The sequence below is a fragment of the Microtus pennsylvanicus genome, chromosome 3 (genome assembly GCF_037038515.1).
Source record: "Microtus pennsylvanicus isolate mMicPen1 chromosome 3, mMicPen1.hap1, whole genome shotgun sequence".
NCBI classification, from domain to species: Eukaryota; Metazoa; Chordata; class Mammalia; order Rodentia; family Cricetidae; genus Microtus; species Microtus pennsylvanicus.
In genome coordinates, this window is record NC_134581.1 from 130593305 (window position 1) to 130610177 (window position 16873).

The 16873-nt window shown below is 48.0% G+C and overlaps 1 protein-coding gene across 6 annotated transcripts in view; it reads left to right on the plus strand.

Annotated features, from left to right (window-relative positions):
* The window catches only part of Ptpn3 (protein tyrosine phosphatase non-receptor type 3), a 111466-nt gene that overhangs the window by 84175 nt on the left and 10418 nt on the right, over positions 1–16873 (plus strand). For all 6 annotated transcript variants that reach the window (XM_075967168.1, XM_075967166.1, XM_075967165.1 and 3 more), the window contains 5 exons: positions 1304–1460; positions 3040–3200; positions 12217–12307; positions 12576–12637; positions 13451–13597. In XM_075967168.1, the coding sequence (XP_075823283.1) occupies positions 1304–1460; positions 3040–3200; positions 12217–12307; positions 12576–12637; positions 13451–13597 (618 nt within the window). The remainder of the gene's footprint in view (positions 1–1303; positions 1461–3039; positions 3201–12216; positions 12308–12575; positions 12638–13450; positions 13598–16873) is intronic.

Below are 16873 nucleotides of genomic sequence, written 5' to 3' on the forward strand. Positions count from 1 at the left end.
ATAGCACCGGTCTTACCGGGAAGATTCTAGCCTAAGTCCATCCTGGGTCGGAGCTTCATAGCGTGCGTCTTCCCTGGAGCAGGTAGCATGGCGTCTCTCTCTGAAGCGTCTGCTCCCCAGCGGAGAGCTGTCGAGTCTGACCTCACTTCCTCTTCCTCCCAGCGTTTTGTTCTGTTTACTCCTCCCACCTATCTCCTAACCAATGAGAGCCAAGCAGTTTCTTTTAATTTAACCAATGACCTTCCTCCATCACAATAGAGATCCTTTGCCTCTTTCTGTGTACATATTTAAGGTGTAGCAGGTAGGTGAGTGGACCTGCTGTCTTTCCTGGCTTTCGTGTGATGGTTTGTGTTTGTGGAAACATTGTGACTTGAGCGAGTCAATGTGCCTTCTCTGAGGGGACCACATGGACAGAGGGGTTACTCTGCAGTCCTCATAAAGCTTACTGCAGGGGGCCTGGGAAGCTAGCTCAGTGGATAATGCTCTTGCCTCTCAAGCGTGAGGACCAGGTTTACATCCCCAGTACCCATGTAAAAGTCAGGGGCAGGTGTGATGGCTACTGTAATCCTATTGTGTGGGAGCCAGACAGGGGATCCCAGAGCAAGCCGGGCAGCAGGACTAGCAGGACTAGGTGAGCTGACAATCTCCAAGAGGAGTGAGACACCCTGCCTTAGTAACGGGGTAGGAAACAATCAAGGAAGATAGCATTGTCCGTGTCTGCATACATGTGGACACACACACACACACACACACACACACACACACACACACACACGGTTTTTTGGTGTTTTGGTTATTTGTTTGTTTTTAAACTTGCTGTTTACCAGTTATTTTTCATTTGTGGTTCCTAGGGAGTAGGGCTTGCTTTCCCATACCGTTCTGTTCATCATCTTTCTGCACAGTGGTTTCTGCCCCTGCTATAGAGCTGATTCTCTATTATAAGACAGACAAATGCTCATTCATAGCTGGCTAGGCGTTTTCAAACAGTCTGTCCAAGAAACAGAAGGTTAGAGGCATCGTTGAGTCATTTTAATCAGCACGGTGGGCTCCCGTGGAGAAACGCTTCAAGAAACTTGACTTGTCTGTTCTGAAGCGTCTCATAGCCTGTATTCTGAGCCCCTTTAAAATCCCACCGCCAGCTGCTATGTCCACCTAGCAGCAGCTATGCAAACGGAGACAGTGATACCCAGGGGAGAGGAGGTGAACTTGATCGCAGTCTCAGGTGTCTGGGATCAGGGAGAGGCAGCCTTCTGCTTCCCCTGGAGGCCAGCGCTATGGTAACAGACTCACTTCCCTCCACCAGGCGGACACTTGCATGCCAAAGCTGAATGAAGGGGATCAGATCGTGCTGATCAATGGCCGGGACATCTCAGAGCACACTCACGACCAGGTGGTGATGTTCATCAAAGCAAGCCGGGAGTCCCACTCAAGAGAACTGGCCCTGGTGATCAGGAGAAAAGGTAACACACAGGCCCGTGGGGGCGGAGCCACAGGGACACAGCCATAGAGGAGGAGCAGTCTTATCTGCCCAGTTTCTTTGTGTTCTGATTCTCTGAGACAGCTCCCACACTGTAGCCCAGGTTAAATGCCAATTTGTAGCAAGTCTGCTTCCTGGATGTTCCGATTATAAGCCTGCCACTCCATTCTGGGCTGCGTGCTATGTTTTCTACAATAGGAGTCAGTGTTTGAAAATGAATTTTTTTAACAACTAGGGTATCTGGCTTGTCACCACCATGAACAAAAAAATATGAAGATCTGTCTGCAGGGGCCCTGACCGCTCCTGGCCAGGCCTCTGGAGAATGCAGCCCCAGCACCCCTTTACATAGGCCTAGAGCCCTGTAATTCTTAAAGCTTAGACCCAACTGGCTCACAGCCCACCCTTCTTAACTTGCCTGGCTCTGAAGGAGACTCACTAGGTCCTATCTTGGTTTTGCGTGTTTGTCTTTGACAGGGAGGGAGGCAGGTAGGATCAGAGAGCAGGGGCCCGACTCTGCCTCCTATACTGAGGAACCTCCAAGTTAGCCAGTCTTCCTTATCGTTCCTCAGATGTTACTGGAGCAGAGTTAGCCTAGACTCTTCCTCAGGACTCTTGTGCAGATTAAATGACATTCTTGGAGCACTGGGGAAATGGGAGTGTGCTGTGGCGATGTGAAGAAAGGCCTGTTGAATATTGTTACTATTACTGTTGCTGTTTTACCATACTAAGCCCAAGACCCCCAGCTAGGCCTGTTGAATATTGTTACTATTACTGTTACTGTTTTACTATACTAAGCCCAAGACCCCCAGCTAGGGTTTGTGAGAGAATAAAGGAAAGATGGACGCACAGACACAGGACAACTGGGCTCATGTGGGCTGTGTGCACTCTGGTAGATGGCACCAACCACTCCCACAACCTAGAACCTCAGTGTGTTTACTGTGGACAGCACAGGGGAGGCATTAGCTAGACTCCGTAGGCGGTGTCTGCCGGCAACCATCTCGGGCTGTGAACATCTGGGAGGAGGAAGCAGCAGTTGCTGGATTTTGTCCACGCTTTCCAGTCATTCATAAACACTCATACTTGGACTATGGGGTGGCTATGCCGTTCTGAGCCTGACCTGAGGAAGGCTTGGCCAATTTCCCATGGGTCCAAGGCACTGGTCCTTGACATGGCTGTGCCTGTGACCGCAATCTGTATTCATTCAGGAATTCGTCTGCTCTTTATCAACTCCCTCGAAGCTCCCTCGGCCCTCCACACTTCTGTACAGCCATTATTATTATTACTATTACTACTACATTTATCCTATCATTTTTGTATGTATATGTGTATGAGTACTGTGTATACATGTACTTAGAGATCAGAGAACAACCAAGCAGTCAGTTTTCTCCTGCCACCATCTGGGTCCTTGCAACCAAACTCAGATAGTCAGGTTTATTGACAAGTTCCCCTACCCACTGAGCCATCTTGCTGGGATCATTTAATGAGGCAAGTGGGCCACCACCCCTGGTGTCCTGGGCCAGCAAGCAGAGTGACCATTGTCTCATCCGTTGTGTCTGTTCCAGCTGTGCGCTCCCTGGCCGAGATCAGATCCGAAGATGAGCTGAGTCAGCTTTTCCCAGAAACCATGTTTCCTGTATATCCTGAGGGCGGGGACAGTCTGGAGGGATCCATGGAACTGCTGAAGAAAGGTCTGGAAAGTGGTACGGTGCTGATCCAGTTTGAGGTAAGGGGATCCCGGGGCCTGAGTCTCCCCCAGTTACTGTCACTCACCATGTGCCTCTGCTGCAAGTGAGCAGCAGCTGGCAAAGCTAAAACATGGTCCTCTCTCCTTGGCCAAGGGACTGTGGTTCAAAGGGCTCAGACAACAGAGTCTCGGTGAGGACCATAGTAAGGCTTCTACTCCCCCAGAACTGATGGGGGCCCCCTCTCAGTCTCAGAATGGTGAAGCATCAGGTGAAGGTCCAGGACCTCTCCCAGGTGTTCAGCTCTCCCACTGTCTTCTAGCAACGATCTGTAGGCAGGGCTGGCCTGTCAGAAACAGAGTGAGAGGCTCTGAGCCTGCAGAGCTGCCAGCAGGAGCTCAGCTCCCAGGACAGAAAATGGTGCCATACAGAGGATGGTGGCATGTCAGCAGTCTACCCCTAACTCCACATGGGAATTTAGAGAGTTGGTATCACCCCGTGATGGCAGTGTCTGGCCTTCCAAGACCACCAGACCACAGAAACGTAAAGTCTGCCCTGTCTTCTCAGGAAGGACGGATCTACAGTATACATGATAATGCCTCTGTCTGCAGAAGCACCCGCAGAGGCCTTTCACACAACCCCCAAAAGCAAAACTGCTTTCAAGTCGGTTTTATCCACCACTAGTCAAATGAAAATAGAACGTGTTAATCGGCCGTGTGTGTTTGGAGGTGGAAGAGGGCAGTTGTTCATGCAGTGAACAGGTAAATGCATGGTGCCTCAGTATGCTGGAGGCTGAGGCAAGAGGATTGTAAGTTCGAACCTAGCCTGGACCACATGGTAAGACCCTGGCTCAGAAAGGGGTTTAGGGTAGGGAAAGAAGAAGAAAGAATACCAAAGAACCTAGTTAACATGGTTAACACAGTTGACAATGCCACACATGGTCTCGGCTCACAAAATAAGATAAGAGGCTCTGAGGGGGTTCAGAAACAGATCATCAGTTATTAGAAAAAGCCTGGAAGGAAAAAGATGAGGGAAGGTGGGCAGTTTGTCAAATGTATCTGACTGCTGACTGGCTCGGGAAGAGAGCGTAGCACAGCTGGCAGATGGGAAGGAATGCCGAGCAGAAAGCCTTAAGCAAAAGGTTCACCTTGTGGTAGCCTAGGGCCCAGAATGTAAACCATGGCAGAGCAGTATGAGTGGAAAAGCAGTAGAAACCACTCCATGGGAGGAAAAGCAGAAGTGGTTTGTTCCTCCCCTTCCACGCCCCCCCCCCCACCAATAGCGATTTCTCTATTTTTTAATGAACTGGTTTCAGAACAAGAAAGGTCAAAGCTTGCATCTTGTGGCAGTGGTATCTGGATGAGAAACTGTGACGTGAGCAGTCCAGAATAACTGAAGTGAGGCTTCAAATCCAGGCTCAGAGCTGGGAGGGCCACGGGTGGATTGTTTGTAGATTTGGCCCCAATCTGAGGTACTTTGGGGGTGTGATGAGGGATGGAGAGATGGCCCCTAGCCACAGGGAGCTTGCTGTCTAATTTTGGTATATTTACGGGGCTGTATCATGAGACCAAGCAACATTCAAGATTTTATAATTGTGAGTGTATGTTCTCTGGCAACTGGTGATTCCAGTTGATCAGAATATCCACAAGGAGGCACTGTGGGCTCTCCTTGGGAACTTGAAGTCATGCTCTTACCCTAACTAAAAGTCTTCTCTGGGCTCTTGCTTCAACTTTCGTGTGTGTGTTTTTTTTTAAAATATTTATTTATTATGTATACAATATTCTGTCTGTATGTCTGCAGGCCAGAAGAGGGCACCAGACCTCATTACAGATGGTTGTGAGCCACCATGTGGTTGCTGGGAATTGAACTCAGGACCTTCGGAAGAGCAGGCAATGCTCTTAACCACTGAGCCATCTCTCCAGCCCCTTGTGTGTGTGTTTTACATATAGGAAGCCCCCATAAGGGTCCCCTTGCAATGATTTCATCAGCTTCTACAAGTATTTTCTTTTTCCTCACTAGAAGTCCAATGCACTATCCATTGCACCACAGAGCCACCTTTTAAAAGTATTCCTTAAAGGGTGAGCCTGTAGCCACTTGTATGGAAATCAACAGAGTCGCCTGAGAGTGTTAGTGTGTGTTGGGGGCACTAATTTATTACTAGTGCATGATGTGGAAGTGAACTGTACTGCGGTGTACATGGAGAGGCCAGAGGACAGCTTGTGAAGGCATTTATTTTCTTTTTTTGGTTAGTTTCTTGAGACAGGATTTCTCTCTGTAGCCCTGGCTGTCTTGTAACTTGCTCTGTAGACTAGCCTGGCCTCAGACTCAGAGATCCTCATGCCTCTGCCTCCTGAGTGCTGGGATTAAAGACGTTCACCAGTGCCACCTGATTCATTCATTTTCTTACATATGGGTTTTGGAGATTGAACTCAGGTTGCCAGACTTCTGCATCAAGCACCTCTCCTGTCCTCATTTGAAGTGTTGAAACATCAATTAATCCCAGAGAAGAAGGCAGAAATGGTATTAGGCCCGCTGCCCGCTACTGCCTCTCCCTGCCCTCCAGAGGATGCCTTAAGAACATGCACAACTGGGCAGTAGTGGCGCACACCTTATTCCCAGTGCTTGGGAGGCAAAGCCGGGTGAATCTCTGAGTTTGAGGCCAGCCTGGTCTGCACAGCAAGTTCCAGGACAGCCAGGGGCTACACAGAGAAACCCTCTGTCTCAAAAAAAAAAAAACCAAAAAAAACATTTGCAGTTTACACTTCAGTCTGGTGCACTTATTTCATATTCTAATAAGCTCTTTAAATAAAGTCATATTGAAGTCTAAGATACTGACTGGATAAGACAGGTTTAATCTTCAGTGAAGTGCTGGGATCCCAGAGTTCCCTGGATATCCCTCACTGCCCCTCAAAGAGCCCTAGGCGCCTGGGAACGTCGTGTGACCCAGCCATCTCAGGGTAGGAGGCTGTCTTCCAGCACTAAGCAGAGTGAGCCAAGGGAAGCCAGAGACACAGGAAACTCCCAGGAAAGGCAACCTTAGTGAGCCTCGCTGTGTCCAGGGCAGCGGCTTCTGTCATTCTCCCGCTGTATTTCTACCTATCACTCTGTAATTTCTGTCTATCACTCTGTGATTCTCACGACGCCCGTTAAGGCAGTTTCATCCCCAGTGCCCAGGAGGAGGAGAATCTCAGTTAAAGGGCTTATAGTAGAAGTCAGAGAGCCTGACGGGAGTCCAGGCAGGGTACCAATACCTCGAGCTTATCCTTTTAACCAGCATGTACACGGGCTTAGGAAACTGAGATGCCCTTGGCCTGTGAAGTTGTTATTAGAAGCATACACGTCAACGCTATCTGGGAAGCTGTCTAGCCACATGGAGCCAGACAGACTTTAAACTCTGACTCTTCCCCTTACCCTCTTCCCTTAACCTCTATGGCCCTTGTTTCCCCACGTGTAAATTGGGTGTCTCCTGAATTGATTGTAAGGAGTGGATGAGATAAATACTTAATGCATTATCTGGCCCGTGATTAGAACACTATAAAAATTAATAGCTGTTATTATTTATAAACCAAGAGAGGCTTCAAGAGCATACCCAGCCTGCGTAAGGTATCATCACTTGGCACTGAGCTTGGAGCCCTGGGCTGTAAATTCCAGAGACATGACTGTCTGAGTCCTCTCCCATCCTCCAGTACCTTGACAAGTGGGCTGCTCAGCTGGTGGCGGCTGTGCTCTGTGGACAACTGCAGGAGAAAGATCCTGGTTCCCAGCAGGCAGTCATACTGCCTCCTCCGTGACACAGAGCGCCTGCCTGAGGCTTGTGGTCTGCAGACAGACCTCCCCACCCTCACTCTTGTAAAGCTTGCTATAAACATCCTTTTTTTTTCATGAAGAGAATTCCTTCATCCGTTTCTGCGTCTTCCAGTAAACAGAAGGCATTTATTTGGTCCCCGTTTTTCCAGACCAACCATGGTAACTAGCAATTCTGAAGCACTTTGCCATCTACTGAGTGTGTCCCTCCTGCTTCTGCATCAGCCCTCACTCCGCCTGTGAAGTAGATGTGGCAGGAATTATTAGAATCAGTCTTTGTATTCTTTTGGTGCTCAAGATTGAATCCAGGACGTCTGTCACGCTAAGCATATACTCTACCACTGAGCCCCAGCCCCAGCCCCTAGACCACTCTTTTAGAAGTGAAGAGAAGGCACTCATCCCACGCATACACCTTGTCAGGGGTAGACCTGGGATTAGATCCGTACTGACAATGCAAATCTGGGGCTAGAGAGATAGCTCAGCCATTAAGAGCAGACACTGCTCTTCCAGAGGACCCAAGGGCAGTTCCCAATGTCCATGTTGGGTGGCTCATAATTTCCTCTAACTCTTGACCCAAGAGATCTGACTCTTCCTCTTCTAGCCTCCACATGCACTTAACACACGTGTGCAAATCATCACATGGACACACATGAACCTAACTAAAAATAAAAGACAAAAAACAAAAATCTAAAAACCAAGTATACCTGGGTGGGTATCAAACCCCTATAGTCTGAGTTACTGGGGACCCTGAAGCGAAAGGAACACTGAATCCCAGGAGTTTTGAGACCACTCTAGGCGGCATAGCAAGACCTTGTCTTGAGAACACACTTAAAAACTCAATCACTAGCTGGGCGGTGATGAGAAAGCCTTTAATCCTAGCACTCAGGGGGCAGAGGCAGGCAAATTAAGGCCAGCCTGGTCTACACAGAGAGTTCCAGAACAGCCAGGGCTATGCAGAGAAACCCATGTCTCAAAAAAAAAAAAATTAAAAAAAAAAACCCTCCAATCATCAGTAGCTCATGCTTACTGGGTGTGACTCAACTCTTTCCCACCCTGCTTCTCTCTGGCCTACTCTTAGCTACTTTCTCCTTGGAGACCTGTGGAGTTCAGTTGATAGAAAATGAGCATTGCAAGGGATTAACTTCTTCCCTGGATGAACGGACAGGGGATGGTTAAGTGGGTTAATGGATTGACAGATGGACTGATAAATGGATGGGTGAGGAAGATGGATGAATAGGTGGCTGGGTGGCTGGGTGGATGGATGGATGGATGGATGGATGGATGGATGGATGGATGGATGGATGGGCAGATAAGAAACAGTATTCACAAGAGACCACTGAGGGTCCTTTCTACCCCATCTAACTTTGCCCATTACCTCACATCATCTGTCTTTACCAAAACAAAAAATCATCCCCGTCTGACCCGTCTCTTAATTGATGCCTACCTTGTCCTTCAAGGAACTACCCATTAGGGTCAAAACAAGTGACTCACTGACTCCTATGATAATTTCAGAATTTGTATCTGGAAGGGTCGGGGTAGCTCAGCAAGGCTTCATCAGAGATTCAGATCAGTACATGTTACAATTAGCAAGGACAATTGTACCTTCAAGATTTGATCTGATCCCTGGAAAGACTCTGTTTCTGTCCGGTGTGGTGATACACACCTGTAATCAGGAGGCTGAAGCAGGAAGATGGAGAATTCTTGGCCAACCTGAGTCACATGCCTCATGCAGGCAGGCACAGCTCTGGAGTAGTAGCTGAGAGCTCACATTTTGAGATACAACCTCAAGACAGAGAGACACTGGGAATGTCTTTCGAAACCTCAAAGCCCACCCCCAGTGACATGCCTCCTCCAAGAAGGCCACACCTCCTTATCCCTCCCAGATTGTTGCACTAACTGGAAGCGCATGTTCAAATACATGAACAGATGAGGGCCCTTCTCATTCAGACCACCACAGCTACATTCCGGTCATTTAACAAAAGTGACTTTGTATCTTATTATCCTCTCAGCAGGTCATTACTACTGAGATACAGGTAAAATCATTTGATAAATAACACCTTAGGCTGGGTTTGTGCTTGTTGCTAGAGCACAATTGATGGCATTTACATTTCTGTTATTTGAAAATATATCCATCTTCTTACCTGTAGAGGCTGGCTCCTATTCACTGAATTGAATACCTCCACAGAGCTAATTGGTTAGAAGAAAAATGCCATTTAGATAGACGTGACTGCCAGACAGCACCTCAATCAGGCCAGAACCTCCAATAAATCACAAGTTCATTTCTGGAATGGACTCATCATCTGTAAAAGCACCGGATATTTGGAGTCGGTTCAGCAGCTTCCCTTAGATTGTTAGGTGCTGAGAATGCCCAGGTTCTTGGAGAGCTGGCAAATTCAAAACATCCCGTAGATATATAAGAAACAAATACAGTACCCTTGTCATGACCCCGAATCTCCATGTTAACTCTCCTCTGGTAAGTTCTATGCAGTTTGTCTAATGAGAGAAACAGGCCTAACAGATACCAGATTACAAAAACAATACAGTGCCCAGAAATACAGCTGAGGGTGGGTGTTTAGCCTCCCCCTTCAAGACACAAAGCCGTCTTAATTGAGGATGTTGACTATAGCTCGGTGAACCGATCAGTCTCTATCCCTGCAGGGCAGTATGTATCAGAGCCATTGAAAATATGCTCAGAAGCTGTAATTCTGTTCTCAGGTACTTATCAGAATAAAAAGACTCTGGATTGGGCTAACAACAAAGTAAACTAAAAATTAAAATAAATTATAATAATTAGATTATTGAGCCATTAAAAATCATTGGAGTGGAGAATATCTTACAGTATTGGAAAGAGATACCATGTAATAACGAGGATGAAACAGGCTTTTAAGTTGCGGCAGGGTTTCCGAGAGTGCTCGCAGGCTATGAGATGCTGAGATCTTTCGGTCTAAATGAGCTTGGGAAATGTTTGGCTGCTCAGAATTAAAGAGGTTTATGCCTCATAGGACTTGTCTTGTTAGAGATTTGTAAAACACGGGGTAAAGAAAATTGATATTGAAATCTTTTCTGAGGAATATCGTGTTAGCTTTGTGTTGTTGGGGCTCGCGGTTTCAGAAGTCAGGTCCACGGTGGCCTGGCTCTGTGATTTCTTTACCTGTACTGAAGCAGACCATCACTGTGCAGGGCATGGAAAGCAGAGCTGTTGTCCTCAGCAGTCACAGGCAGAGAGGGGGATGCCTGTCATCGGCAGCCTCCTTCTCACCTTCCATTCCATCCTGGTCCTGTGGGAATGATGTCATCCACACTCGGTGTTGCCCCGAGTTAACCATCTCTGCAGAGTACGTCACGTCTTCAGAGCTTTACTGGTCTGATTAGGTGACTCTCAATCCAGTTGAAAATCAAGATTAATTATCACAGCTGGGCAGTGGTGGCATTGTGAGTTCGAGGGCAGCCGAGTCTATAGAGCGAGTTCTAGCACAGCTAAGGCTACACAGTGAAACCCTGTCTTGGAAAACAAAACAAAACCAAAAAAATTAACTATTACAAATACTTAGTGCTTTCAGATACTTTATTTCCATTGATATAACATGAAAAAGACAAGTAAGTACTTTATTTTCATTTTTTGATGTTAAGAAGGTAATATTGGGACTAGAGAGATGGCTCGGTCGTTAAGAGCACTTTCTTCTGTTCCGGGAACCCAGTTTCATACCTAATACCCGTGCTGAGGCTCAAAACTATCTGTAATTTCAGTTCCAAAGGATGTTAGGCCCTCCTCTAGTTTCTTTTTGCCTCTTTCTTTCTTTCTTTCTTTCTTTCTTTCTTTCTTTCTTCCTCCTCCTCCTCTTCTTTCCCCTTCTTCTCTTTCTTTGTGCAGCCCTGACTGTCCTGGAACTAGCTTATATAGACCAGGCTGACCTTGAACTCACAGAGATCTGCCACCTCTGCTTCCCAAGTGCTGGGATTAAAGGTGAACACCATTACTCCTGGCTCCTTCTGTAGTTTCTCCGGATGCCAGACACATGGTGCACAGACATGTAAGCAAAACACTCAAATACATAAAAATATTTTTATATGTATTTATGCATATGTATTTATTTATACACATGCATTGTGTATGTTTACATACATACTTATGCATATTTGCGTATATGTATACAGAAGATAATAAGTTTAAGAAAATACATGAAAAGACTGCCTCAAAGTTGTAAAATTACAAGTAGGCTTTTGCTTTTTAACTTCATTGAGAAGGGGGGAAAAATATGGCTTAAAATTCTTGGAGCGTTACTAAGAAGCCTGTGTGCGAAGGGCTTGGTGACAGTTGTGGAAGCCGCTATATAGACATGAGAGGGGCAGCTTGGCCAGCTTCCTTCTAACTTGAGTCTGTCCTCCCACTCATGGTCATGGCCCAAGCCTTTAACCTCCGACCGCCACTTATAAAAGCCCCAGCCCTTCCCACAGCTGCAGTGATGATCATGCCAGCTCCTTTATCATCATGTCCACCCAGTCTGTGCAGATGATGCTTTATTTTGATTTTTAGCAGTAGTTGTATGTGTGGAGAACTGTCCCTTTAAATGAAGCTGCGATATCAGGTTCGGTGTTCCGCTGTGGGGATGTATTCCCGACATAATTAATAGTGAATGAATTAGTCCTGCTCTTCAGCAAAGAGTATGCTTCATTCCATTGATTTGGAGGAAAATGTAGTTTTAGACTAATTGAGGATGAGTCAGAATTCCTCCTCTCCATCCCCCCACACTTGCCAAAATTTGCTGTTAAAAATAAGGTTTTACCCGGATCCATTGTCTGTGACTCAACCCCTGACTGCCTTCTTTTCTCTACACATCCTCGGGTTTGGATATGTGTAAGACTTTAGCTGACTTATCCTACCAAGATATGATTTCTTACCGAGGTTTCCTTATGCTGTGTAACATAGGATCACTTTGAAGTGTTAAGATTGGGAGGTCTCACCAGGCAGTAGTGGCGCCCGCCTTTCATCCCAGCACTCGGGAGGCAGAGGCAGGCAGATCTCTGAATTCAAGGCCAGCCTGGTCTGCAGAGTGAGTTCCAGGACAGCTAGGGATACACAGAGTAATCCTGTCTTGAAAACCAAAGCATAAAATAAAATTAATAAATAGTGGGGGGGGGGGGGATCTGCAGTGAAGACAGTTGACATTAGGATATGCTTTCGGATCTTTCTTCATAGCAGTGGGGTTTTGGGGACTTGATGCTGTTTTTCTAATTCGTGTATTTGTCTGGTAGCAACTCTACAGGAAGAAGCCAGGCTTAGCCGTCACGTGTGCGAAGCTGCCTCAGAATCTGGATAAAAACCGATACAAGGATGTGTTGCCGTGTGAGTATCCGGCCGACGCCTCCTTCCCCCTCCACAAGATAAGGCCTCCCTTTGAAAACAGATTGTCTGGGATTCTGGACGGGTTTTCAGTGTGTCTGTAAACACCACCGTCTTTATTGCAGCCGGCTCAGACTCAGAACAGCTGGGAAGTAGTCCTTATGCTAATGAGGCAGTAGCTGCAGGTGGGGCTGGGAACTGAACCCCTGTTTACTTGGGATGATAACAATAACCACTCAGAATAATGGGCAAATTTTTCTCTCTCCGGCAGATGACACCACCCGGGTATTATTGCAGGGAAACGAAGATTATATTAACGCGAGTTATGTGAATGTAAGCTGGGAATCTGGGGGCTGCAAAAGAACACATTGATCCTAGTAATAAGAGTGGGGACAGCATGGGGGGCTTTGCCCATGACAAAGCACGCTCCCGTTCTCTCCATCGTTCTAGTGCAGGGGCTTTATGAGAAAATGGGTGGTCTCACTTTACAGGGGAGCAAAAGCAGGTTCACCAAATAGCTTTAAAAGCCACGAACCTTTGAGAGATGGATCCAAACACATTCTAATTCCATCATCCACCTGCCGATGGACTGGGCCATTGCCATTTCTGTGTTTCTTTCTGCTGGTGGTATGTCTGTAACCTTCTGTGTTTTGCCTTCATGTTATCAGTGTCCCCCTGCCTACCAGTAAGAGAAGAAGTCGTCCTCCACGGATATTAGGGCAAAAGAGGAAAAAGGGAAAAGGTCGCCCGTCATGGGGGACACACGCATCATGGCGCAACGTACCCAAACGTAGATTTCTCCCTTTATAGCTAGAGTCAGCAGATTTTTCCAGTAGTGGACCACATTGAAAAACACTTTCAGGTCGCCAGATGGCAGGACTGGTCCCTGGGGCCATCGCGGGCTAAACCATGACCTTGCAGAACTGCCCCCGTGAGAACTGGTGTAATCAGCAGTTCCTCTGCTCCGTTCACGTTACTATCAAATCTGGAGATGGCTCTGTGCCGCAGTTTCTTTTTTTCTTGCTGTGAGTGGATAAGATCTTTGTCGGGGATGATTCAGATAGCTGTTAGAAAAGTATAGACTGGAGGCTCCTGCTCGCCTTGGGTCCGCTGACAGTCTGTACCACCTCACCTTCCTCCCAATAGATGGAGATGCCCGCCGCTAACCTTGTAAACAAGTACATCGCCACTCAGGGCCCCCTGCCACACACCTGTGCCCAGTTTTGGCAAGTTGTCTGGGATCAGAAATTGTCTCTCGTGGTCATGCTGACAACGCTCACAGAACGAGGGCGGGTAAGTGACTTGATTTCCAGCTCCAGTGTGTGTAGATGGTGTTGTGTGGAACATGAATCTCAGGACAGGAAAGGGTCTGCTGGTGACTTGTACATCTCCAAGTGGACACCTGCAGGGATGAGAAACTCAGCCTCCTCTTTGCCACTTCTTATGTGGATCTATTAAAGCAAGCAAGAAGGGCTGGAGAGACAGCTCCGCTGTTTAGAGCGCTGGCTGTTCTTCCAGAGGACCAGAGTTCAAGTCAGCCCTCACATGGCAGCTCACAACCATCTGTAACTTCGTTTCCAGGGGATCCAACACCCTCTTCTGATTGATCTTTATGAACACTAGCACACACATGGCACTCATGTACAAACACTCGTACACGTAAGATAGTAAATCTAAAAATAATTCTTAAAAAGACAAGCTAGAAAGCAGTACCTCTCCCTTCACCCCACCTGCCCCACCCCTGTGCTGCCTGTGGCTCTGCTTACCACGTGGGATCGGTGTCTCACCTCACACAGTAAGATTGTAGTCTGCAAAGGTGGCTTGTCCCTTCCCTCTGATAATGCACACCTTCGACTCTTGGCAACTTTATGCAGCCCTAGGCCAGACGGGACTGAAAACAGTTCCTCCTGATGAAGTTACCAGCCTTTCTGACCTTGGCATTCCTCAATTGGCAGCTGAGACAGTGATAGCGCCCATCACCCTAGGGGACTGGGGAAGGCTGGGCAGTCTCTATAATGAACTCAGAGGACTGTGTGTTTCTAGTGTCCAGCAGACGCCGTCATGGTCATTTGGATTTAGCTCTTTCAGCTGCCTTACTTCTCTGTCTCAAACAAACAAATATTAATGGGTGGAGGTGGAACACTCATTTAATCCCAGCACTCAGGAGGTAGAGGCAGGTGGATCTCTGGGCGTTCAAGACTAGTCTGGTCTACGAAGTGATTCCCAGGACAGGCTCCAAAGCTATAGAAAAATAGCTCAGAAAAAAAAATTAAAACACACACACACCAAAAGAACCACTGATAATAGAGTCCAAGCATTCTTTCCCGAGCCCTGTATCTGAGGCCAGCCACACTTACCTCCTTTTCTATTATGTATTGTGGAGCTAGGGCTGAAATGTGAGGGACAGAATGTTCAAGTGATCCTAGACCCAGGTTGAGGCTTTCTTAGTGGCACAAGTCACGTGACTGCCACAAACAGGAATCTGCCTCCGATTCTGGTTTGTCGTTGATGGCAGATAGTCTATGTTCCTCCTGCCTTTCGTACTTTGGGTGCCCAGACTGTGTTTCCTATGGAGCCGTTTGCAAAGCTGAATTCTCTGCTATCCCCTGAGGTCTTTGAGTTCATGATGTCATTCCTCCAAGCTGACACCTGAATCCTCCCAGTGACTCAACACCGTCATGGTCTTGCTGGTGTCAGGCTTCTTGCTGTTTGAAAGCTCCCTCCCACCCTTCCAGCTAGACAGTCCTCCTTCTCCTCAGAACCGGGAGCCCCTGAAGGAATGGCAGGTGACCGAGGATCAGCTCTGGTGGCAGCCCCTCCCTCCCTCCATCTGTTTGTCCTAGCTCAGGAAAGAAAGGTCCTTTCGGTGACCCGAGAAATCTCACCCTCATCCATCCGCTCTCCCAGAGCCTGCCCGTCCATCTGCCCTTTCCTGTCATCTGAGGTCTCCTTGTGGCCCAGTGGGTTTCTTTGTCTCCCTTTTCTTCTTAGTGTAACTCACCAGCCTGCTTCCATGTGTTGGAGAGTCCCAGGAGGCCTGCCCATCCCTTCAGCATCTTGGGCCCAGGCCACTTACTCTGTCTGCCCTTCATCAATAGTTAGAGACCTGTCCTTTTAAAGTCCAAAGTCCCTGCTTCCTTCTCCTGTTACAGATTCTTGGGTGACCTGCACCCTTTGTCCTCCAGGCCCGGTCGACTGCCACTCCTTCTGGCTCAGTCATTCCGGGTGAATGGCTCTGCCCCTCTTTGGCTGTAAGATGAACTTTCCAGGGCATCCCGCTCGTTCTCCCTATGCCGTCCGTGCCTGTAGGAGGTGGGTCTTCCGGCAGGCACGCCCTAGAGTCCCATGCCCTTCCTGTGCTGCGTGGAGTCCGTACAATCTCTGTGTTCAGGGGGCCACCTGCAGCGTCTCTCATCACCTGTGCTCAGAAAGATTGCAGGGGTCACTGACCTGTGTCCTTGTCTCCTGAGGGTGGCTTTGGGTAGGTTCTCTGTGGAGGTTTGGGGGAACCAATCTCCCTTGCCTTGCATCAGATGTGTGTTTTCCCTGGGGGGTGGGGGCTGTATTTTATATCTCCATATGAATAGTGTGGCTGGCTAATCTTCTTTCCTGTCTCACTGGTCAGTTAAAGCAAGGCTTTGAATAGGACTGAAAAGTTCCAGTTTCCACATCACCACGAAAGACAATGCCCATCTCTTGAGTGGCTCTGAGTATTGAGAGTGGATTTCTAGAAGGTTAAGTCCTGGTGTCCCATTGTCTCACTGGACCAGAGGCAGTGGATTTGCTCTGAATAGCGATAAAGACCATGACTGTCACGAGGCTGACAAGAAGAGGTTTGGGGTGACACAGATCAGCCTCTTGGCACTCCCTCTGTTTCCTGTGTGTGCTTGATGATGTGCCCATAGAGGTTAGATGGCTCCCTCCCCGCGGGACTGATTCCTGAGTGGTTAGTATCCAGATGCCCTCAGGTGGTCTCACAAGCCTTCCAGCTCGTGAACCGCCAGGCCAACTGCTTACTTTCTGCTTGAACACATCTACTTAGTGCCATTATGTAAGATGAGCCCAAAGCCACCAACCAACCCCTCGTGTGTACACTTACGGAGCCCCTGCCCCTGAGCCTACAGTCTGAGCCAGAGGCACAATCTACTTAACCTAGCCACCAGCACTAGCCACCTGAAGCCGGTCTCAGCTCCCCCACCTCCTCACTTCATCTGCCCATCGTTGTTCGGTGCCATTGGTACCCAAATGGCTCCCACTTTGTCCCTCTTGGTCCCTCCTACCTCTTCTCAGGACCATCCCATTTCCCTCGCAGCAGAAGCAACAGCTCACTGGCCCAGAATTTTCATAGGCTGGTTTATCCACTTTGCCTTCAGCTGGGCTTTGACAGAGGGTCTGGGCCAGCATGTCCTGCCCATCCCCTATAGATGCACATCTCCTAAATGCACAGAGCAAAATGTTGCCTGTCTCCAGATCAACCTGTGCCCTTTGTGCAACTCTCCTGAGTAGTCTGTTGCGCCCAGGTGACCCTTTCCATCCTGCCTCCTTTTCCTGCAGCCTAAATGATTTGTT